The sequence below is a fragment of the Magallana gigas genome, chromosome 4, assembly GCF_963853765.1.
Source record: "Magallana gigas chromosome 4, xbMagGiga1.1, whole genome shotgun sequence".
In the NCBI taxonomy this organism is placed as follows: domain Eukaryota; kingdom Metazoa; phylum Mollusca; class Bivalvia; order Ostreida; family Ostreidae; genus Magallana; species Magallana gigas.
The window spans coordinates 46,525,222-46,541,554 of NC_088856.1; the positions used below are offsets into that span (position 1 = coordinate 46,525,222).

At 33.1% G+C, this 16,333-nt stretch overlaps 2 protein-coding genes across 10 annotated transcripts; one reads left to right on the forward strand and one right to left on the reverse strand.

Annotated features, from left to right (window-relative positions):
• Positions 1-180: 180 nt before the first annotated feature.
• LOC105349203 (isocitrate dehydrogenase [NAD] subunit gamma, mitochondrial) lies at positions 181-14,827 on the reverse strand. Of its 9 annotated transcripts, XR_010713290.1 has the most exons (16): positions 14,700-14,827; positions 12,356-12,421; positions 11,178-11,266; positions 10,392-10,507; positions 10,104-10,161; positions 9,768-9,900; positions 9,251-9,384; positions 8,751-8,853; positions 8,415-8,561; positions 7,874-7,968; positions 7,309-7,369; positions 6,705-6,793; positions 4,878-4,928; positions 2,878-2,905; positions 1,789-1,809; positions 181-509 (listed from the first exon to the last, which is right to left on the reverse strand). XR_010713290.1 is itself a non-coding variant. In XM_066082597.1 (15 exons), exons 1-13 carry the CDS (start codon positions 14,805-14,807, stop codon positions 4,889-4,891), a joined length of 1,239 nt encoding a protein of 412 aa, XP_065938669.1. In that variant the 5' UTR covers positions 14,808-14,827; the 3' UTR covers positions 181-509; positions 2,878-2,905; positions 4,878-4,888. The 9 variants fall into 9 exon arrangements, 8 of the variants coding, with proteins under 8 accessions (XP_065938669.1, XP_065938671.1, XP_065938667.1 ...); XM_066082597.1 differs by lacking the exon at positions 1,789-1,809; XM_066082599.1 differs by lacking the exon at positions 4,878-4,928 and having other exon boundaries at positions 14,700-14,826.
• Positions 14,828-14,845: 18 nt separating this feature from the next.
• Positions 14,846-16,088, forward strand: LOC105349204 (ankyrin repeat and SOCS box protein 3). The gene is made up of 3 exons (XM_066083397.1): positions 14,846-14,854; positions 15,046-15,251; positions 15,578-16,088. Exons 1-3 carry the CDS (start codon positions 14,846-14,848, stop codon positions 16,086-16,088), a joined length of 726 nt encoding a protein of 241 aa, XP_065939469.1.
• Positions 16,089-16,333: the final 245 nt, after the last annotated feature.

Sequence of the window (16,333 nt, forward strand, 5' to 3'; positions counted from 1 at the left end):
ACCTTAAAAAACGTTTCTTCGTGTCTTGATCATCTGTCTGTGATGGCAATGTGGTACCGGTATTTTAATCATGTTCTCCCAGAAAAAACCTCTTGCCTTTTTACACTAACAACCTTCTATTTTTCATGTTATGACGAAGTTTGTAAACTTTTTTTTTAAAAATCAACGCTATACACAGTATAACTGTCAATATTAGATTTAATCTCCGGACACAACACAATTATCTAACACTTCTGTAATATGCTAACATGTAACAGATAAAGGCATGAAACTATTATATAAAATGTTTGTACACACATTAAAAAGTCAAAACCGAGAACGCGTTACACGTACACAATATGTACACAATACACATACATGTACAATATTATTGTACTATTAGGGCTCAATAAATAAATGTTCGAGGGGGAAATTTTCAACTAGATTTCTTGTTATTTTCTCTACATCTTTATATTTGTTTCTCTCCTTGATGCTTCATTCCTTGAAAGTCTGCCATCTTTTTGCCATCTCTACAACATAACAGAGTGAGACACTAATGTTACACAGTCACTAGAAATTAGAATACAGTTATTTGTTTACAAAGAAAATTCGGGCTAATTAAAGGTGTTTATCTACAGCTATGATCATTTTCGAAATAATTTCTTTGATCAGCTAATATGTTCTGTGAATTTATATTCAAATACATTTTATTTTAGATAATCTCATTTAGATAATGGATTTATGTGAGAAATGCTGCAAACCAACTTTTATTTGAGTGCGAGAAATTTCCGCGAGGTTCACTATTGCCTCGCTGTAACAATATTTCTCGCCACCACCTCCGGTATATTTTTTTTTGGATAATCTACATTGTACATCTTGATTGCGAACAATAATTCTCGCCGCTGACCAGTATTTAAATGTATCTAGTATATTATTTTCCAGATAATCTACATCTTTGTTGCATTAAATTAGTCCCCGCATACCATGAATCTCCGGTGAACCACGAAATAATATCATCGCAAATAAAAGTTGTTTTACTGTACATGTATGTCAAATTCATCATTAAAATATATCAAGATATCAAAAACCTACTTTTGTGATAAATGTGTAATCATTTTACAGTGTCATACTTATGGAGTCTTAATAATTATGAAAAATTGCATATTAACCATCCCAATATTCACAAGCAATTCACTGTGTTATTTTATAAAAGAAATAATTTAAGACAAAAATATCAATCAAATTGAAGCATGGTCTCATTTATTTAATAAATAAAAATTGTTATAAATCTTTGTTACCTTGAATGTAATTCATCTCAATTTTAAATTTAGATTTGTATACATGTTCATATATGTGAAAATACAAAACAACGTTTATGGTACTTGGATAAAAACGAAATCTTGTCTATGAAAAAACATCATAATTTGTTTTACATCATTCATATTTCCTTTTTGTAAGGAGGGAAAAATTTGGTAATAAAGAACTAAAAAAAAAAATCATTCTTGCTATCAAAAGGTTTCCTATCTTAACTAACTATGCAGCGCTTTATAATTATCTGACAAAAAAGTAACTTGGGACAATAGTTTTTGATTGCCTATGAAGTCAGAAATAAGAAATTCACAAGAAAAATACTGATTTACAATTTAAACTTTGCAATGGGACCGTTTTGCTTGCAGAGAACCAACGGAATTCCTTGAATGTGTTACACAATTTTCACTGTTACAATAAAACAATGAAAACGGAAATCGTGCACAACATGAACAATTTTAATTAACAGTCATTGTGATAGTTTCTAAGGGTCAAACTCACCTATAGGTCTACGCATGCAGCCTGATAGAAATAGATAAAAGTAAAAGAAAACCGTCATTAACATTTTAAAAATACTAGTAAATCATTCCATACAAACAAGATTTGCACATGAAAAATATGAGTAAATATGCATTCCAAGAAAATGCCCTATGAGATAAAATACATCTTGTAATAATAAAAATAGAAAAAAATTAATAATATTTTATTTTATTTTTAATCAGAACTTTAAGGTACAATACCCTTTGACCTATTGTTACATAAATTTACTACACTGTATTTAAGGAGGCTGGGTGGACAACAGATTAACCACCTTAAAGTTTGAAATATGATATTTTTGGCCATAAACTAATATTTAGTTAAAAAATGTTGTTATATTTAAGCTTTAAGATTTAAGCATATTCCAATAACTTCATACAGAGTTCTTTATATTAAGGAGGTTAATATAGCCTAAAAATGACCACAATCATCCAACCCTCTTAATATACAAAGTCATTTGATTGATAAATGTATATTTTACATCTACTGCTAATATTGTGTTTTTATGAAAGGTCATTAGTTAGTACAAAATACATTCATTATAAAACATCTCGTGCCTTGAAAAAACAAGTTTTATAATTATCATCATATCTTAAATAACTACAGCATAAATGGATAGAAAAGGCATGGAGTGTATATAATTCCGATGCTCATTTCCATTGATCATTACCAAAAAAGAATATCTGAATGTCAAATTAAAACTACTGGTATATTATTTTTCCTACAAAACAGAACAACATTTTTTTCTCAAGGCTCAAACACTTGCCCGAGTGAATTAGAAGTTGGGATTGTCAGAGTTGTATGATGAATTCATCAAACAACTAACCGGTACTTTTTTTCATTATGTACCACTTCAAACAGTACAATCCCATTAAGAGTACACGTGAGTAACTAAAGTTATGTAAGTATATGTTGAATTGAAAGTACAAAACACTGACACAATTCAGTGAATATGTCAGTAGATAAGAGGACAGCTACAAATCTGATAGTACATTATTATGTACTATCTTATAGAAGAAATTAATCGTGTTATCATAAGTAAAACGAACTTACTCTCTAGAGTTGAATTAACTATAGTGACCTTGAAGTTAAAAAGAAAAGCATCCTTAGACACCTTTAAAGTATGACAGTAAGTTAAAGTAAATAATTGTGGTAAATTGTAACCATAGAATAACAATTTTATCCTGTACAGATGACATGGCCTGTGGAATAACATGTTTTAGGCTTTTCAGCTATTTGTATGGGTGGAAGCAATATACTGATGCTGAAGTCTGCATTGAGGCTCAAAGCACAAAATGAAAACAGGCAAAGAAAGGAGTCAACATTTTTTCAATCTCCCAATCTCCTTATTTTTTAGAGGGGGGAAATTAAATTTATCAGTATTACTGTGGAATCATTTAAATTCATGGGGGCCAATTTTCGCGGATTGTAAGTTTTTTACTCATTCGCAGGGATGTAATTTCGCGGATGTGTTGGTTTTCAGTTTCAGGAACAAAGATAAATCTTTCTAAACTTGTTTTTGTGGAGGATGTCAATTCATGGGAAAAGGCTTCCCACAAATACCACGAAAATTGAGCCACCACGAATTCTAATGATTCCACAGTAATAAAGACAAGAAAAATAGATTTTCAAGAATTGAAACTAATAATTTCTAGCTTTATGTAAATGTTTCATTCCCTGTAAAAAGATAGGGCGAATATTTATTAAAATCAACAAGCAAGGTCAGACTGCCAGGGTTGCATGTCAAACTATAGAATTGTATGAGAATCTTTTGATAACATCTAACATGTGCATTTACCTTATTTAGTTGTTAATTTTTTGATTGTCTGTTGCCATCAAATTACAAACATTCATCAGCATAACATCACAGGTCAAAGTTCATCAATATCACCTACTGACCCTAAACACTGAAATCTACTCAATGATGAGGGTTTTCCTTCTTTTTTTCTGTGTTTTTTGAGGGGGGGGGGGGGGGAGGTATCCAGATTTTTTTTAAGGAAGGGAAAAAGGGGAATATTTTAACATAAATTTGTAATGTTAATTTTGTAATTTTCTTTTTTTTTTATTACAGCGGTCTGTTGTTCCAAAATAACTATTTTTAATTAAATATTGATTTCTGATGAACAATACCAATTATACAATAAAGTTATATATAAAAATAAAATACTAAACTAAATATTTCAATTCCCTTTCTTAAAATTCATATATAATCATGCAACCTGTACATGTAGGAGATACATTCTTCTGAATAATATTCAAAAAATCAATTAATATGCAAAATTATATTTGAACATGCAAAATTACACCAAAATCAATATTCAATTAATTCAATAAATATATTAAGTTAATCATACATATGCTTTGTATCGTTCCAAAACACCATAAGTAGGGCCTAGCTGAAACGAAACAAGAGGCCCATGGGCCACATCGCTCACCAGAGCAGGCAGTTCTAAGCTGATGATTAGCTATTAACTCACCGCAACACATCAAATCAAACATTAATACAATTAGGGTATGAATGTGACCTAGACGGTTTATCATGAAATGATCCCCATTAGCAAATGTAATAATCATTTTGTTCTTATTATTTGCTACAAAGTATCTGCAATGCACAAATGTCTACATCTATTTCTCAATAAAGATGGCTGGAAAAGAACTTCTCTGGCATAAACCTTATTGTCATGCATACAAAGTCTGTTTCATCAAATTCTTTGAAAAATCTTCATAAACATTACTTTTACCTTTGATTACATTTTCAAGTAACATTTTGATGATCTTTTGCTTTAAATCATATTAAACATCCAGCCTTCAAAGACTCCAATATTTCACTGTGTTTCTACCATTTATATTCAAAATAGCAATTACCGCTCTAAATACCCTTATTTCTTTGTGAATATTGCTTTGTTGTATAATGTTGATTCGGAATAAAACTGCTGCAAAGAGAGAACAACTAAAGAGGACATGTTACTAGCAGGTTAGTTGCAAGGACCCAAAGCCATATATAGTTATAGGAGTGATAACATGGGAGGAGAATGCAGCTAATGGCATCATACCACTGTCATCATCATCGTAGGCTGTATACATTTTGAGCCGCTGTTGTACTCCTGGTGAAAACGAAGCATTAATATCTAAGAAAGACAGTTACTGCCCAAGTGAAATCAAATTTTAAAATTTGAACATAATGAAGCTTCTGATAATGTTTCTACACGTATACATGCAAGGAAAGCTAAATCATAAACCAATGTAATTTTACCCCAAAAAAATGTATATTGATTATATATAGAAAAGTTTAGGCAAATTTGATTTTATATAAATTAAAAAAATATATATCTACACAAATGAAGCAACTTTTAAAATAAGCAGGATTTCTAAATTATTATTAAATGAGTTTTGCAAGGTAAATATCAAAATACATTTATGTACTATGCCAAGTGAAAATTGTTTTCTACATTAATTTCATGGGAAGAGCATTTAAAGGAATCTCACATGAGAAAATTCCATATGTGATTCCCATGGAATAAATGGCATGTAAAGAAAACATAATGTATTTTATTTTTATAATAGGCAAAAAAGTATGTTCACTTAAAATTAATGCAAGTTGATATACTGTAAAACGAGAAAAGGCGCATACGTATTTTAGCGCAAACGCAAGTGCCAGTACCATAGCGCAATTATATTTTAGCGTATGCATCTTTTCTTTAAAAAAGAAAACAAAAAATGTTGTTGTTTGATAAACGATCACGCCCAAAATTTAGTTCTGTGTTTACTCAAGCACGTGAACACAACGATTTTGATTTCTATCTCGCATGCACGGTAACCTGTCGTTGAGAACATTACACTTACTTTTGTGTAAATCGTCAGTAGATAGATATGAAAACTTCATTTATTGGCGATGATATGTAATTTTTGTTGGTAAACAAATTTGAGTTATCGGACTTTGAATTTAACGTGTCGACTTGGATAACACTAGAAAAGTCCCGAAACTAAAAGTGAAATTGAATGCTACATTTACCATGACTTTCGATCACCAAGAAAAAAACTTTTTCACAGTAATTTTACATTAAAAAAAAACAAAAAATAGGTATCGTCTTGTTTTCTTTATATCAACTAATCAGAGATCAAAGGAATTATGATCAATCATGTATTGTCAGCGTTAACAATAGCCACGCTTAATCACATTTTCACCTCGAGGCGCTAAATGGAAGTGACCTGGGGAGAAGCCCAATTTTCAAGGTGCTAATGAGAGATACTAAAAAGCAATTAAAACTGAATTAATAAATCCATGTTTAGGCACGTTTACCCGATAACCCATACCGTTTACCTGTGTAATTGTTTAAACAAGCAGATCCGACAGCATCTGATATTTAAATGAACACTTCTATATAGCCTTAAAAATGGACTGACGTTATTTTTTTGCAACTTGAAGAAATTTAATACATATAAAAAAATCGTTGGCGCACTATTAATTTTAGCGCTCAGAGGCAGTTGCGCCAAATGCGGTAAAATTTGTAGTGCGCCATATTTTCTCGTTTTACAGTATGTAAAAGCAAAAATGCTTTTTTCAAGTGAAATCTATGTCAGACACGAATGTTTAGACAGAAAAAACTGCATGTCAAGTAGGATAAATGTCATTCAGAGCATGAGAAGAGCATGCTGATTCTGTAAACAAAAAAACTTCATATCATGAATGTCCATTTAGTTCCACTAACATGCAATCATTTCACCAAAAGAGGGCCAAAATCCTTCTTGTTAAAAAAGCATCAAAATTAACAAATCCACAGAATTACCCATACTCTGTGAAGGAATACAAATTGTACACTACACTAATGTCAAAAATTAAAATATCACAGTTAAACTTGTTGATATTACGGGACACTTACCAGCTTGTCGTCTTTGGCTTAATGTCCTCAATGATGGCCTGGATGACTTCTAGGGTGGTAGCCTGACCCCCCAGGTCTGGGGTCTGAACCTGTCAAAAGTACAAGTCCACAATGGCATTAAACTTAAAGGAAACAGTTCTCTGTCAAATATATATGGTCTAGAAAATGTATCTATTCTACTAGCTTTTCTCTACAAAGATTATGCAAAAAAAAAAGGATTCTGATACTCCTATGATTCATAGGTTAAAGCTCTATTACAAGGACCAAAAAATGAACCCAATCGTTAATTTCTAAGGCAAAAAATTCATCACAAAATTGTAGCAGGCAGACAGGTATTTGACTTATAGATACTTGACAGCTCATTCTAAATTTTGGCTAACTTAGTACCGGTATTATAAATAAAAAAAATTTTGCACCATGACTGTAATCATTAAAAGCAAGATAAGAATTAAAAAATATTTTGCTTCAAGTTTGTCTATGCCCCATTAATACATTTTTAAAGATGGGAATAAGATTGACAAATTACTTAGCTAATACACTGTCAGGCATTTGAAAACAATAAATTACTATGATGAAAGCTGAAATCTAAAAATGGCAGACATACCTTATCCACAGACATCACCTTCATCACAGAATCACGGATCAACTCTGCATGCTTGTTGCATCTGAATATGTATTACAGAATAAAAAAAAAATCAACAAATCTTTTTTCAATAAAACAACCTGCACCAATTTAAATCTATACTGAATATTTTCTTTCCTAAGCCTAATGTATTCATAAACGTACTGACATAAACATGTAACCATAAACTAATTCATCTAATCACGGCCGAGGAACCAGTGTCACTCAATTTTTCCACATATGACAAACTGCTTATGCTGGTTATGTATTTATTTCTACAATGCTCAATACCTTCATAGATTTGAATTGCCAAAGAAATTGTTTTATTGTTTAAATAAATGTATTTTTATCACTGTACCAATAATCACTGATAATAAGATCTTTGGAATCTCAAACTCTGGTATCTCAAATACCATGGTTATGTCAAAAGGAGTTGAATTTCCAAACCATTGTTTCTTTCTATATTTTACAATCTATTCCATTTATTTTCTTTGTCTATTTTATATCGGATTTAACTGACTGTTTCAAAAATCAATAAAGAAATTACCCGATGTAGTCCAGCATGTCGCAGCTGGCGAGTAGCATCCCCGTTGGGTTAGCTATGTTCTTCCCCTTCAAACTCCGACCAGAACTTCTTGTTCCCTAAAAGAATTAATCAAATTCTAAAAATATTCTAATAATCCTACGAAACATACAATCTACTCTTTATTATTAACTTCACTGGCTACTTTTGATTTCTGCCTATAAGTATTAAAAACTTTAAATTTTTGTCAAGTAGCATCATGTCTGCTTGTAATGAGATCTTTATAATTATCTAAATCCGTACATGTCTTAATTTTATTGACAGTGTAGTGACATTGATTTCTCACTATAAATGTCCACCATTTTATTAATAAGTTATCAACTGAAGTAGAGTAAAACATGGTTAAAACAAAGCCCCAGGGACAGGCAATTTTGCTTCATTAAAAGCGTACTTCGTTATATCTGTCAAGTTTACAAAAAGTAATATAGTCAAAGGGAATGAAAATCACTTTGCTCTTAGCGTCGATTCACTGTAAACATGTTCTCTTTAACCAAGTTTTACCTACCATTTCAAACACGGCGTAATCGTCTCCGATGTTCATCCCCGACACCACCCCGTATCCTCCCACCAAACCGGCCGTGATGTTACTCAGGATGTTACCATAGAGATTGGGCATCACCAGGACGTCAAACTGCTGCGGCTTAGACACCATCTGTACCAAAACAAAACATTTCTCTAGTTAACGAAATACATAATTCATGATATACCCATGATACACCCAGTGCATAAGAATTAATACAGTACATTACAAATCACCCATGAAAATATTCATGTTCACAGCATGCATGTTTTGCCTTATGAGAGGAGGAGTACATGATAGTGAAATATACATGTAACTGACCTGCATACTAGCGTTGTCAACAATCATGTCGTTGAATTCTATGTCTGGGTATTGACTTGCCACCTTCCTACAGGATTCCAAAAACAGGCCGTCTCCTAATTTCCTGCACAAATAAAAAATCATATTCAATAAAAAGGATAAGAAAGCATTTAAAATTACATGTAATGTAATGTAATACATGTAGGTCATGTAAATACATTTACATGTTTTTTTTCCATATCACATTCTTAAAGAAGTTAGTACTGTGTAACTATGTTCTTTATTAAGTTCAAAAGCATGCACAATCTTCCTCTTAAGCTGATTAGTGTAGCCATAATTAACAAACATTTTAATCAATCATATATTAAGTATGTACATCTGTTTAAATTAGTTTAGTGAAACAGGTGCTAAAATATAATTAGTGTTAAATTTAGTATCCTGACAGTGTAAATGTCTAACTTCTAAATTTGAAACTTGAAAAAACTTCATATAAAAGGCTTGAACGAAGGAAAACTTCTCACATGATGTTTGCTTTGTGAATGGCAGTGACTTTCTTCCTCCCGTGGGTCTTGGCAAATTCAAAAGCATATTTGGCAATCTTTGTAGACTTTGCTTCTGTTATGATTTTAAGATTTTCTATACAGCCAGGTACAATCTGAAAATTGCATTCATTTCTTAGAGAAAGATATAATTAAAAGTGGATAAGAAGATTTCGACAATGATTGCTATATCTGTCAAAAGTGAATCAGATACGGTAATATTAAAATTCCTCCCCACGCTAAAGTTTAACAATGGCATGTACTTCAACTTCATGAATATTGGAATCAGATCCTATTATAGAACTGCCTCTGTATTCTACAAATGTGTACATAATATTCTATTTAAAAAAAACAAGCCAACAAATTTTGAATAAAATAAAAACTTTTCTCCTAAATTTAAAAACATAAAAATAACATAACAGTCTGTCTGGCCATCCATCCATTCCTCTCCTCTCTCTCTCTCTCTCTCTCTCTCTCGCTCTCTCTCTCTCATCCTCACCTGGTATTCCAGGTTTGAGTATTCTCCCTCTGTGTTCTCTCGGATCAGGATGATGTCCAGACCCTGGTGTCTGGTGTAGACCCCGGGGATGGACTTGCACCAAACAATACTGGCAAACAGTTCCAACTGTGTGCTGTATAAATACCAACAACTTCCAAATCAAACTTGTATAAATTTTCCATATAAAGTGTCCATAAAATGACATGATTCAGAGTTGAACTTTAAAACAAATTAAAAAAAGATTTTTCTGTATCGTTTCATGCGTAACATCTTCACAAAACCAATATCTAAGTACATTTCTTTATTTCACAAACAATTCAAAACCAAGCACCTTACCGTAATTCAACATTCATAGATTTGAATCCGGGTTCATCGAATTTACTTTCAATATTTCCTGTGATATAAAATAATGTCTTATTTAGCATGATTTAGTCACTTCAAATGCAACACGAAAGATGATACACCAAAATGTTACATGTAAACTGTAATAATAAAAAGTGAATAACTCCTCCGAAAATTGCCTTAAAATCATCAAGATAATGGAGTATTCAGCTTAATTTGATGGTGCCTACAATACAAAAACCACCACATTGATTGGTCCAAATTCTGTATACATGTAGGTACCTTTCAGGGCTATCCCATTGCGTTGGACTGAGAGAAGGGCACTGCGGAGTGTTTCTTCATCAGTAGTACTACCATTTATCTCCAACTCCTCAAAGTCAACAGGCACTCCAGCATATCTGAAACGTAGATTTCAACTTCAACTTTCAATCACTTTCAATATTGATCATCTGTACAAAAGTTAACTATACTTTCTGAACCAATTGTCATCAGTGCAACTTCAAACACTGTTGAGGTTTGTAAAATTTTGTTTTGATCTTTTGTATTGTCATTATTGTTTTTGCACTGCAGAGTAAACAATTTTGAATTTCAAAATAACATTCAAATACAAAAAAAAACATCTTTACAACAAAGTACCAGGGATGAACAATTTGGATAATTGTACTTTACTGTATCCAGAAACTTCAAATGAACTTTATTTATTTTAAAACAATTGATAAACAAGTTCTACAACTTATATTAATACATGTACTTTTTGTTGGCACTGATGTTAGGCTAGCGCAAAGGGGTCATTGATATGGGAGGAAGCCGATGTGCACAGAGAAAACCCACTTGTTCAAGCGGGTGACCATCATGCCCTTTCACACACAACCACTGTCGATCACAGGGATCGAACTCAGGTTGCAGTGGTGATAAGTAAGTGCATTGTCCACTGCGCTACTTGGACATCCAATAACAATAACAATATTTTGGAAAGGAACTAACTTTTTTAGAGGCATGAATTCATCATAAGTACGTTTGATGTAACTCTAATTACCTTTATTTCCTAGAATTGGAAAATGAGAGTACCTGAATATTTCCTGGACATAGGATAAGAGCTCTGGTCCCACTCCATCCCCTGATAAAGCTGTTACAGTTGTTCTTCCTCCATATTTACTCTGTAGCAGTAAATAATTAGAAAGATATTTCATTAACTTGGAGATCAATTTGTAAAGATGATATGAACATCAAATCAAATTAAAAAGTTTGAAGTTAAGGTAAGGTTTGCGGCTTGCATTTTTTAGAGGTTGTACCAAAGTTACAAACCATTTTGTTCACTATACTAGTCTTTTTTCTCATGAAATTCAAATGAATTTTGCCCGTCCCGTTTTATAACTACAAAAGGTCAAAGTTCATTATTTCCAATTTTCATTTTAATGAAATGTAAACAATTTCGTGAAAATATGTACATTTTATATGTGACTATTATGGGGGTTATTTATGCTTAAAATGTTCGAAAATAATATCACTATTAATATAATGATTCACTTTTATTAATTTCTGATGAACTATCTAAAAATAGAATAAAATGCAACAAAAGTCTTAAATTGGGACTAATATTATGTAAACGAAAACATCTTATTTCAAACCTTTCCAAGTCCAGCGATTTCAGGAAAAACTTATCTTAGAATATGCGTAATCTGATGTTTCTGAAACACTATTCAAAACCATATGATGCGGATTTCGTTTTCGTGGAAATTGATGAAATGCTTGTGTCCTCTTATTTTTTCATTGAAACTAAAAAAAAAACGCGAAATAAAAAAAACTGAAATCAATTATGACGCCATATAAATTTTGACGTCATAACTGAAATAAAGGGTAGTTGGTGTTACGTCACAATGAAAATGTGTGAGTTATCTCCCTGTAACCGCAAACCTTACCTTAAAACGTTTTAGTTTTGTCTTTATACAGTAAAACTCAATTTGTACAAATACTGACAGAGCGCAAATTCTGGTATCACAAAGTTTTATGAAGTCCCCAGCAAAATTCTTTAAAAAATCTTAGCTGCACATCTGTAGCTCCTGGTCCATAAAATTTGGAAGGACGATCAGGGAGCTACAGAGCCAACTATATAGTCAAAAACTGCAAATTACAATGAACAAAAAATTGTGCTGGTGTGGATTGATTTAGAAATGAGTTCAATGTTGAATTCAACCAAAAAAAATTTTGGTGTGTATTTCTTTAATTTGCTAGCATCAGCTACTCACAAAGTGGGGTTCTGTTGAATACTTTTTATGCTGTATGATGGAAGAAGATGCAGCAACCCTTGATGTCTGGAAAGAAAGAAATTTACATAAATTATGCCAAATTCTTATCAAAAAATCTCATTGGAAGGGATTAAGATATCATATTTTAGTTCAGGTTACGACAGCAGTCCATACAAATTTTTATTTTTGTTATAATCTGGTATGTGTGAAATATGAAGTGTTAGGAGTTAAAGTGAATTACCATGTTCACATGTTGAAAATGTGCATAGATAGTACAGTAAAGCATAAAGTCCAACACCATGGATGAGCCATTTATAAAACATTATTCATTATATCCAATTAGTTTAAATTTACACTAAATTTTAGGCCTCTTGAATGAAGTGGACAGACATAGCCTTCATCCAAACTTTGGTCAAAACATTGGTTGAAGACAACATAAATCCTGTTCTGACATTAACAGATTTTATGAATAAAAATTTAAGGATTTGCAAAGAGAAGTTGATGAAGGATGTGCCTGCCAACTTCTCTGAAGATAATAAATGGTAACGTACGTGCATTATGATTATGGGAGTAACTAACCTCAACGACATTCGTCGAGACTGAAAATTTTTGACAGACGTCTCTTCCAAGATTCGTCGAGACTGAAAATTTTTGACGGACGTCTCGTCAAACATTTTCAGTCTCGTTAGAGACATAAATATGTCTCTGGTCTCGTCGAATCTCGCTGAGATTAGGAATAAATATTCAGGAAAGTCAAAACATTTATTTCGGGAAACTATTTCGATGGCTTACAACCAAACCATATTTTGCTAACCCAAATGTTAATTTGCTGTATCACATTACGTCCCTGACGGCAATTTCCATTCACGTACTTTACGTGTCAGAATGTCCTCTAAATCTAATGAGTTTTATTGTAAGAAATCGACGCAATTCGTCGAGATCTTAACATATAACTTGTTTCAATGAAAAACTTGGAATCAAAATGTCTGGGTATAATAGACAATCTTACGCTAAAAGATCTTTTTAAAGCAGCAGAAGATGATCTCAGCAACTTCAACATCGAACGCTGCATGGGCGCCGCCATTGTTTTCACCTTGACCTTAACTTGGCCTAATTTTGAGGTAAACTCTAGAGAGGTTCAATTTTACTTTCGGGTTATCTCGGGAGACAAGCTTCGTGCTGTTTGGCGCAATCGGTCAATATTTTGGACATCCGATGATCCATTAAAGGTATGTAGATTTTTCTGCGTACAAGTATTTGGTCTATTTTCAGTTGCATATAACATGAACATTATGAAAGATGAATGCACTTTGTGACATAAGTTTTTGTTATTGCAGATTTTTTTTCATGGCTTCGAGTCTGAATGAGACAATTTAATTTACACCTTGAACCAGTGACATAAGCTTGAACTATTGAACTATTTCAAATTTAATTTTTACCCTCAGGACTTTCACGCTGCAATAATGTAGCTGTGAGGAGAATGACATGATCACATTGTATGGGCATGGTCATCGGTGTATGAGGTATATATATCCATACATATGCAGCTGGCCACTGATTGAGCTAGTATATGTGTATGACATGGATAACTTATAGATAGAAGGAAATGGCAGTGAACAATCACATCTTATCCGCAATGAAGAGGAAGGACGTGGAGAGAGCCTCCATGTTGCTGCTGACCCCGGGCTATGATGTCAACACAGTCTCGAGATCAGCAGGCACCCCTCTGAACTATGCCACCAAAATGGGTATAAAAAACTGTCATGCACATAAAATATATAATTTATATACATGTACTAGATAAACCAGATCTTGCCGCTTCTCGATCACCCCTGCAATAAATGAAGTTTATGTCACAATTTTTAGATTGAAAATCGAACAATGACGAGTATATACCGGTAGATACTTTGCAAATATTTGACATATTGATAGGCTAGTTGTTCAAATCAGCATTTTTAACCAAATATTGAAACATATAACATATAAAATTTAGTAAAAATACATTTGATTGGATAATGTCAAGTGCAAATGTGCATTAAGGGTGTATGTAACTAAAGTAGCATACCAGTAAACACTCTTGATAATGCATGTACAAAATCATGCACATTCTGATTGCTATTGAACTATATAATTACTAGATTTTAATCAGTTGCAAGACACTGAAACGACTGCATAGTTCCATTGACAAAAATTATCAGACAATGAGTATAAATCAAGTTACTGTCATCTATTGTATGTGACGTACAGTCATGTAAATCATGTAATGTTGTTTAGTACTGCAGATGTTGATACATATCGATCTGTAGACATTTTATTCTAAAAATTTATTTGAAGTTTTGAATACCTTATTGCAGGATTGATTCCATTGATTGAGAAACTGATCAGCCTGGGAGCTGACATCGACTGTCTGGACAAAGATAAAAACACAGTTCTCCACCATGCCTGTCAACATGGTCCAAGGGAGATAATCCAAATCCTAGTCAAAGCAGGATGCAGTCTGTATAAGGTAGGGTCAAAAGTCATTCATCAGCTCAAACAAACACAATTACAAAATGTACAGTAAATGGCAAAGGCTTTATACAGCCATATTAATTAATATATAATATGTATATATAATTATGTATATCCTTTATCTTAAATACCTATACCTGATTGAAGTATAAAGATTTGTCTTTTTCAAAATTATTCAGGCCAATGCGGACGGTGACTTGCCAATTCATCTGGCCGCTACCAGCGGTCACACCGAGGCTTTGGAGGAACTGTTGCATGCTGGGATGGATATTGACGCCTTGAACACGATCACTGAACACACCCCACTGGAACTGGCTGTGTGTTATGAACAAGTTCACATGGTGGAGTTTCTGTTGAACAGAAAGGCCAAACTTGAAATTCCTTCGTAAGAAAGCTAGCTAGTTCATGAGTTTACATAGCATGGCATCTGCATGCCAAGTGTATTTCATAGTACACTAAATAAATCAATGAATGGTCAATCTTCTACTTGTACATGCTGTATTTGCAATTACATTTAATGTATGGCAAAATTTTGAATTATATGAGTGTTAAAATATTTTTTAAGAGTTCAATTCATAATAAATCCTTTCAAAATAGAGTACCGGTACTATTGTTCAGGTGAGCGATATGTGGCCAATGGGCCTCTTGTCTTTCTGACTATCTATCCCAACTGTGTGGGTTTTTTTCATGCTCAGATATTTTATTATACAGGCGAAAAACAATGGGAGATACTGCCCTGCACCAAGCATCACACATGGGAAACGTGGCTCTGATAGAGACTCTATTAAAGTTCGGAGCAGACGTCAACCAGATGAACTCGAACGGTGAGACTCCATTCCAGACGGCAGTGTCGGACAATAGACTGGCATCAATGAAAGCCCTGATCTTGGCAAACTGCGACATGAACAAATATTGCTACATTTCACCGCTGTCTCTAGCCTGTCTCGGAAACAGACACCGAATCATACGATACTTACTCTCAGAGGGTTACAACGTCTCCGCGGACCAAAGCTTTAAAGAGGTTTCTAACGTCAGACTTGAAGAGACAGCACCATTACTGCTGGAACTGCTTCATTATAAATGTGCCAATCCCCCGACACTCAAGGAAGCGTGTCGGTTCAAGATGCGGAGGATTCTGGGTAAACGGCTCACTGAAGCTGCCACAAGTCTTCCCTTACCAAAACTGTTGATGGAATGGGTAAACAATGACTTCATATACTGACAGTTTTTTGATACTGCTGTCCAAGTGAAGGCATATGAGAATGTGCAGGCTTTTTTTTCAAATTAATTTGCAAGCAAGCTACATATACATGTAGTGTGAAAGGTATTTTTTGGTTGAAATATGCCAGCTTTTGGGAATTATGATGTTAAAGTATCATGGGGATGTGCTGGATACAGGATTGGGGGGGGGGGTGCTTTTTTTCTTTTTTACAAATTAGTTTGCAAGAAACTAAGCATAAAAAAAAA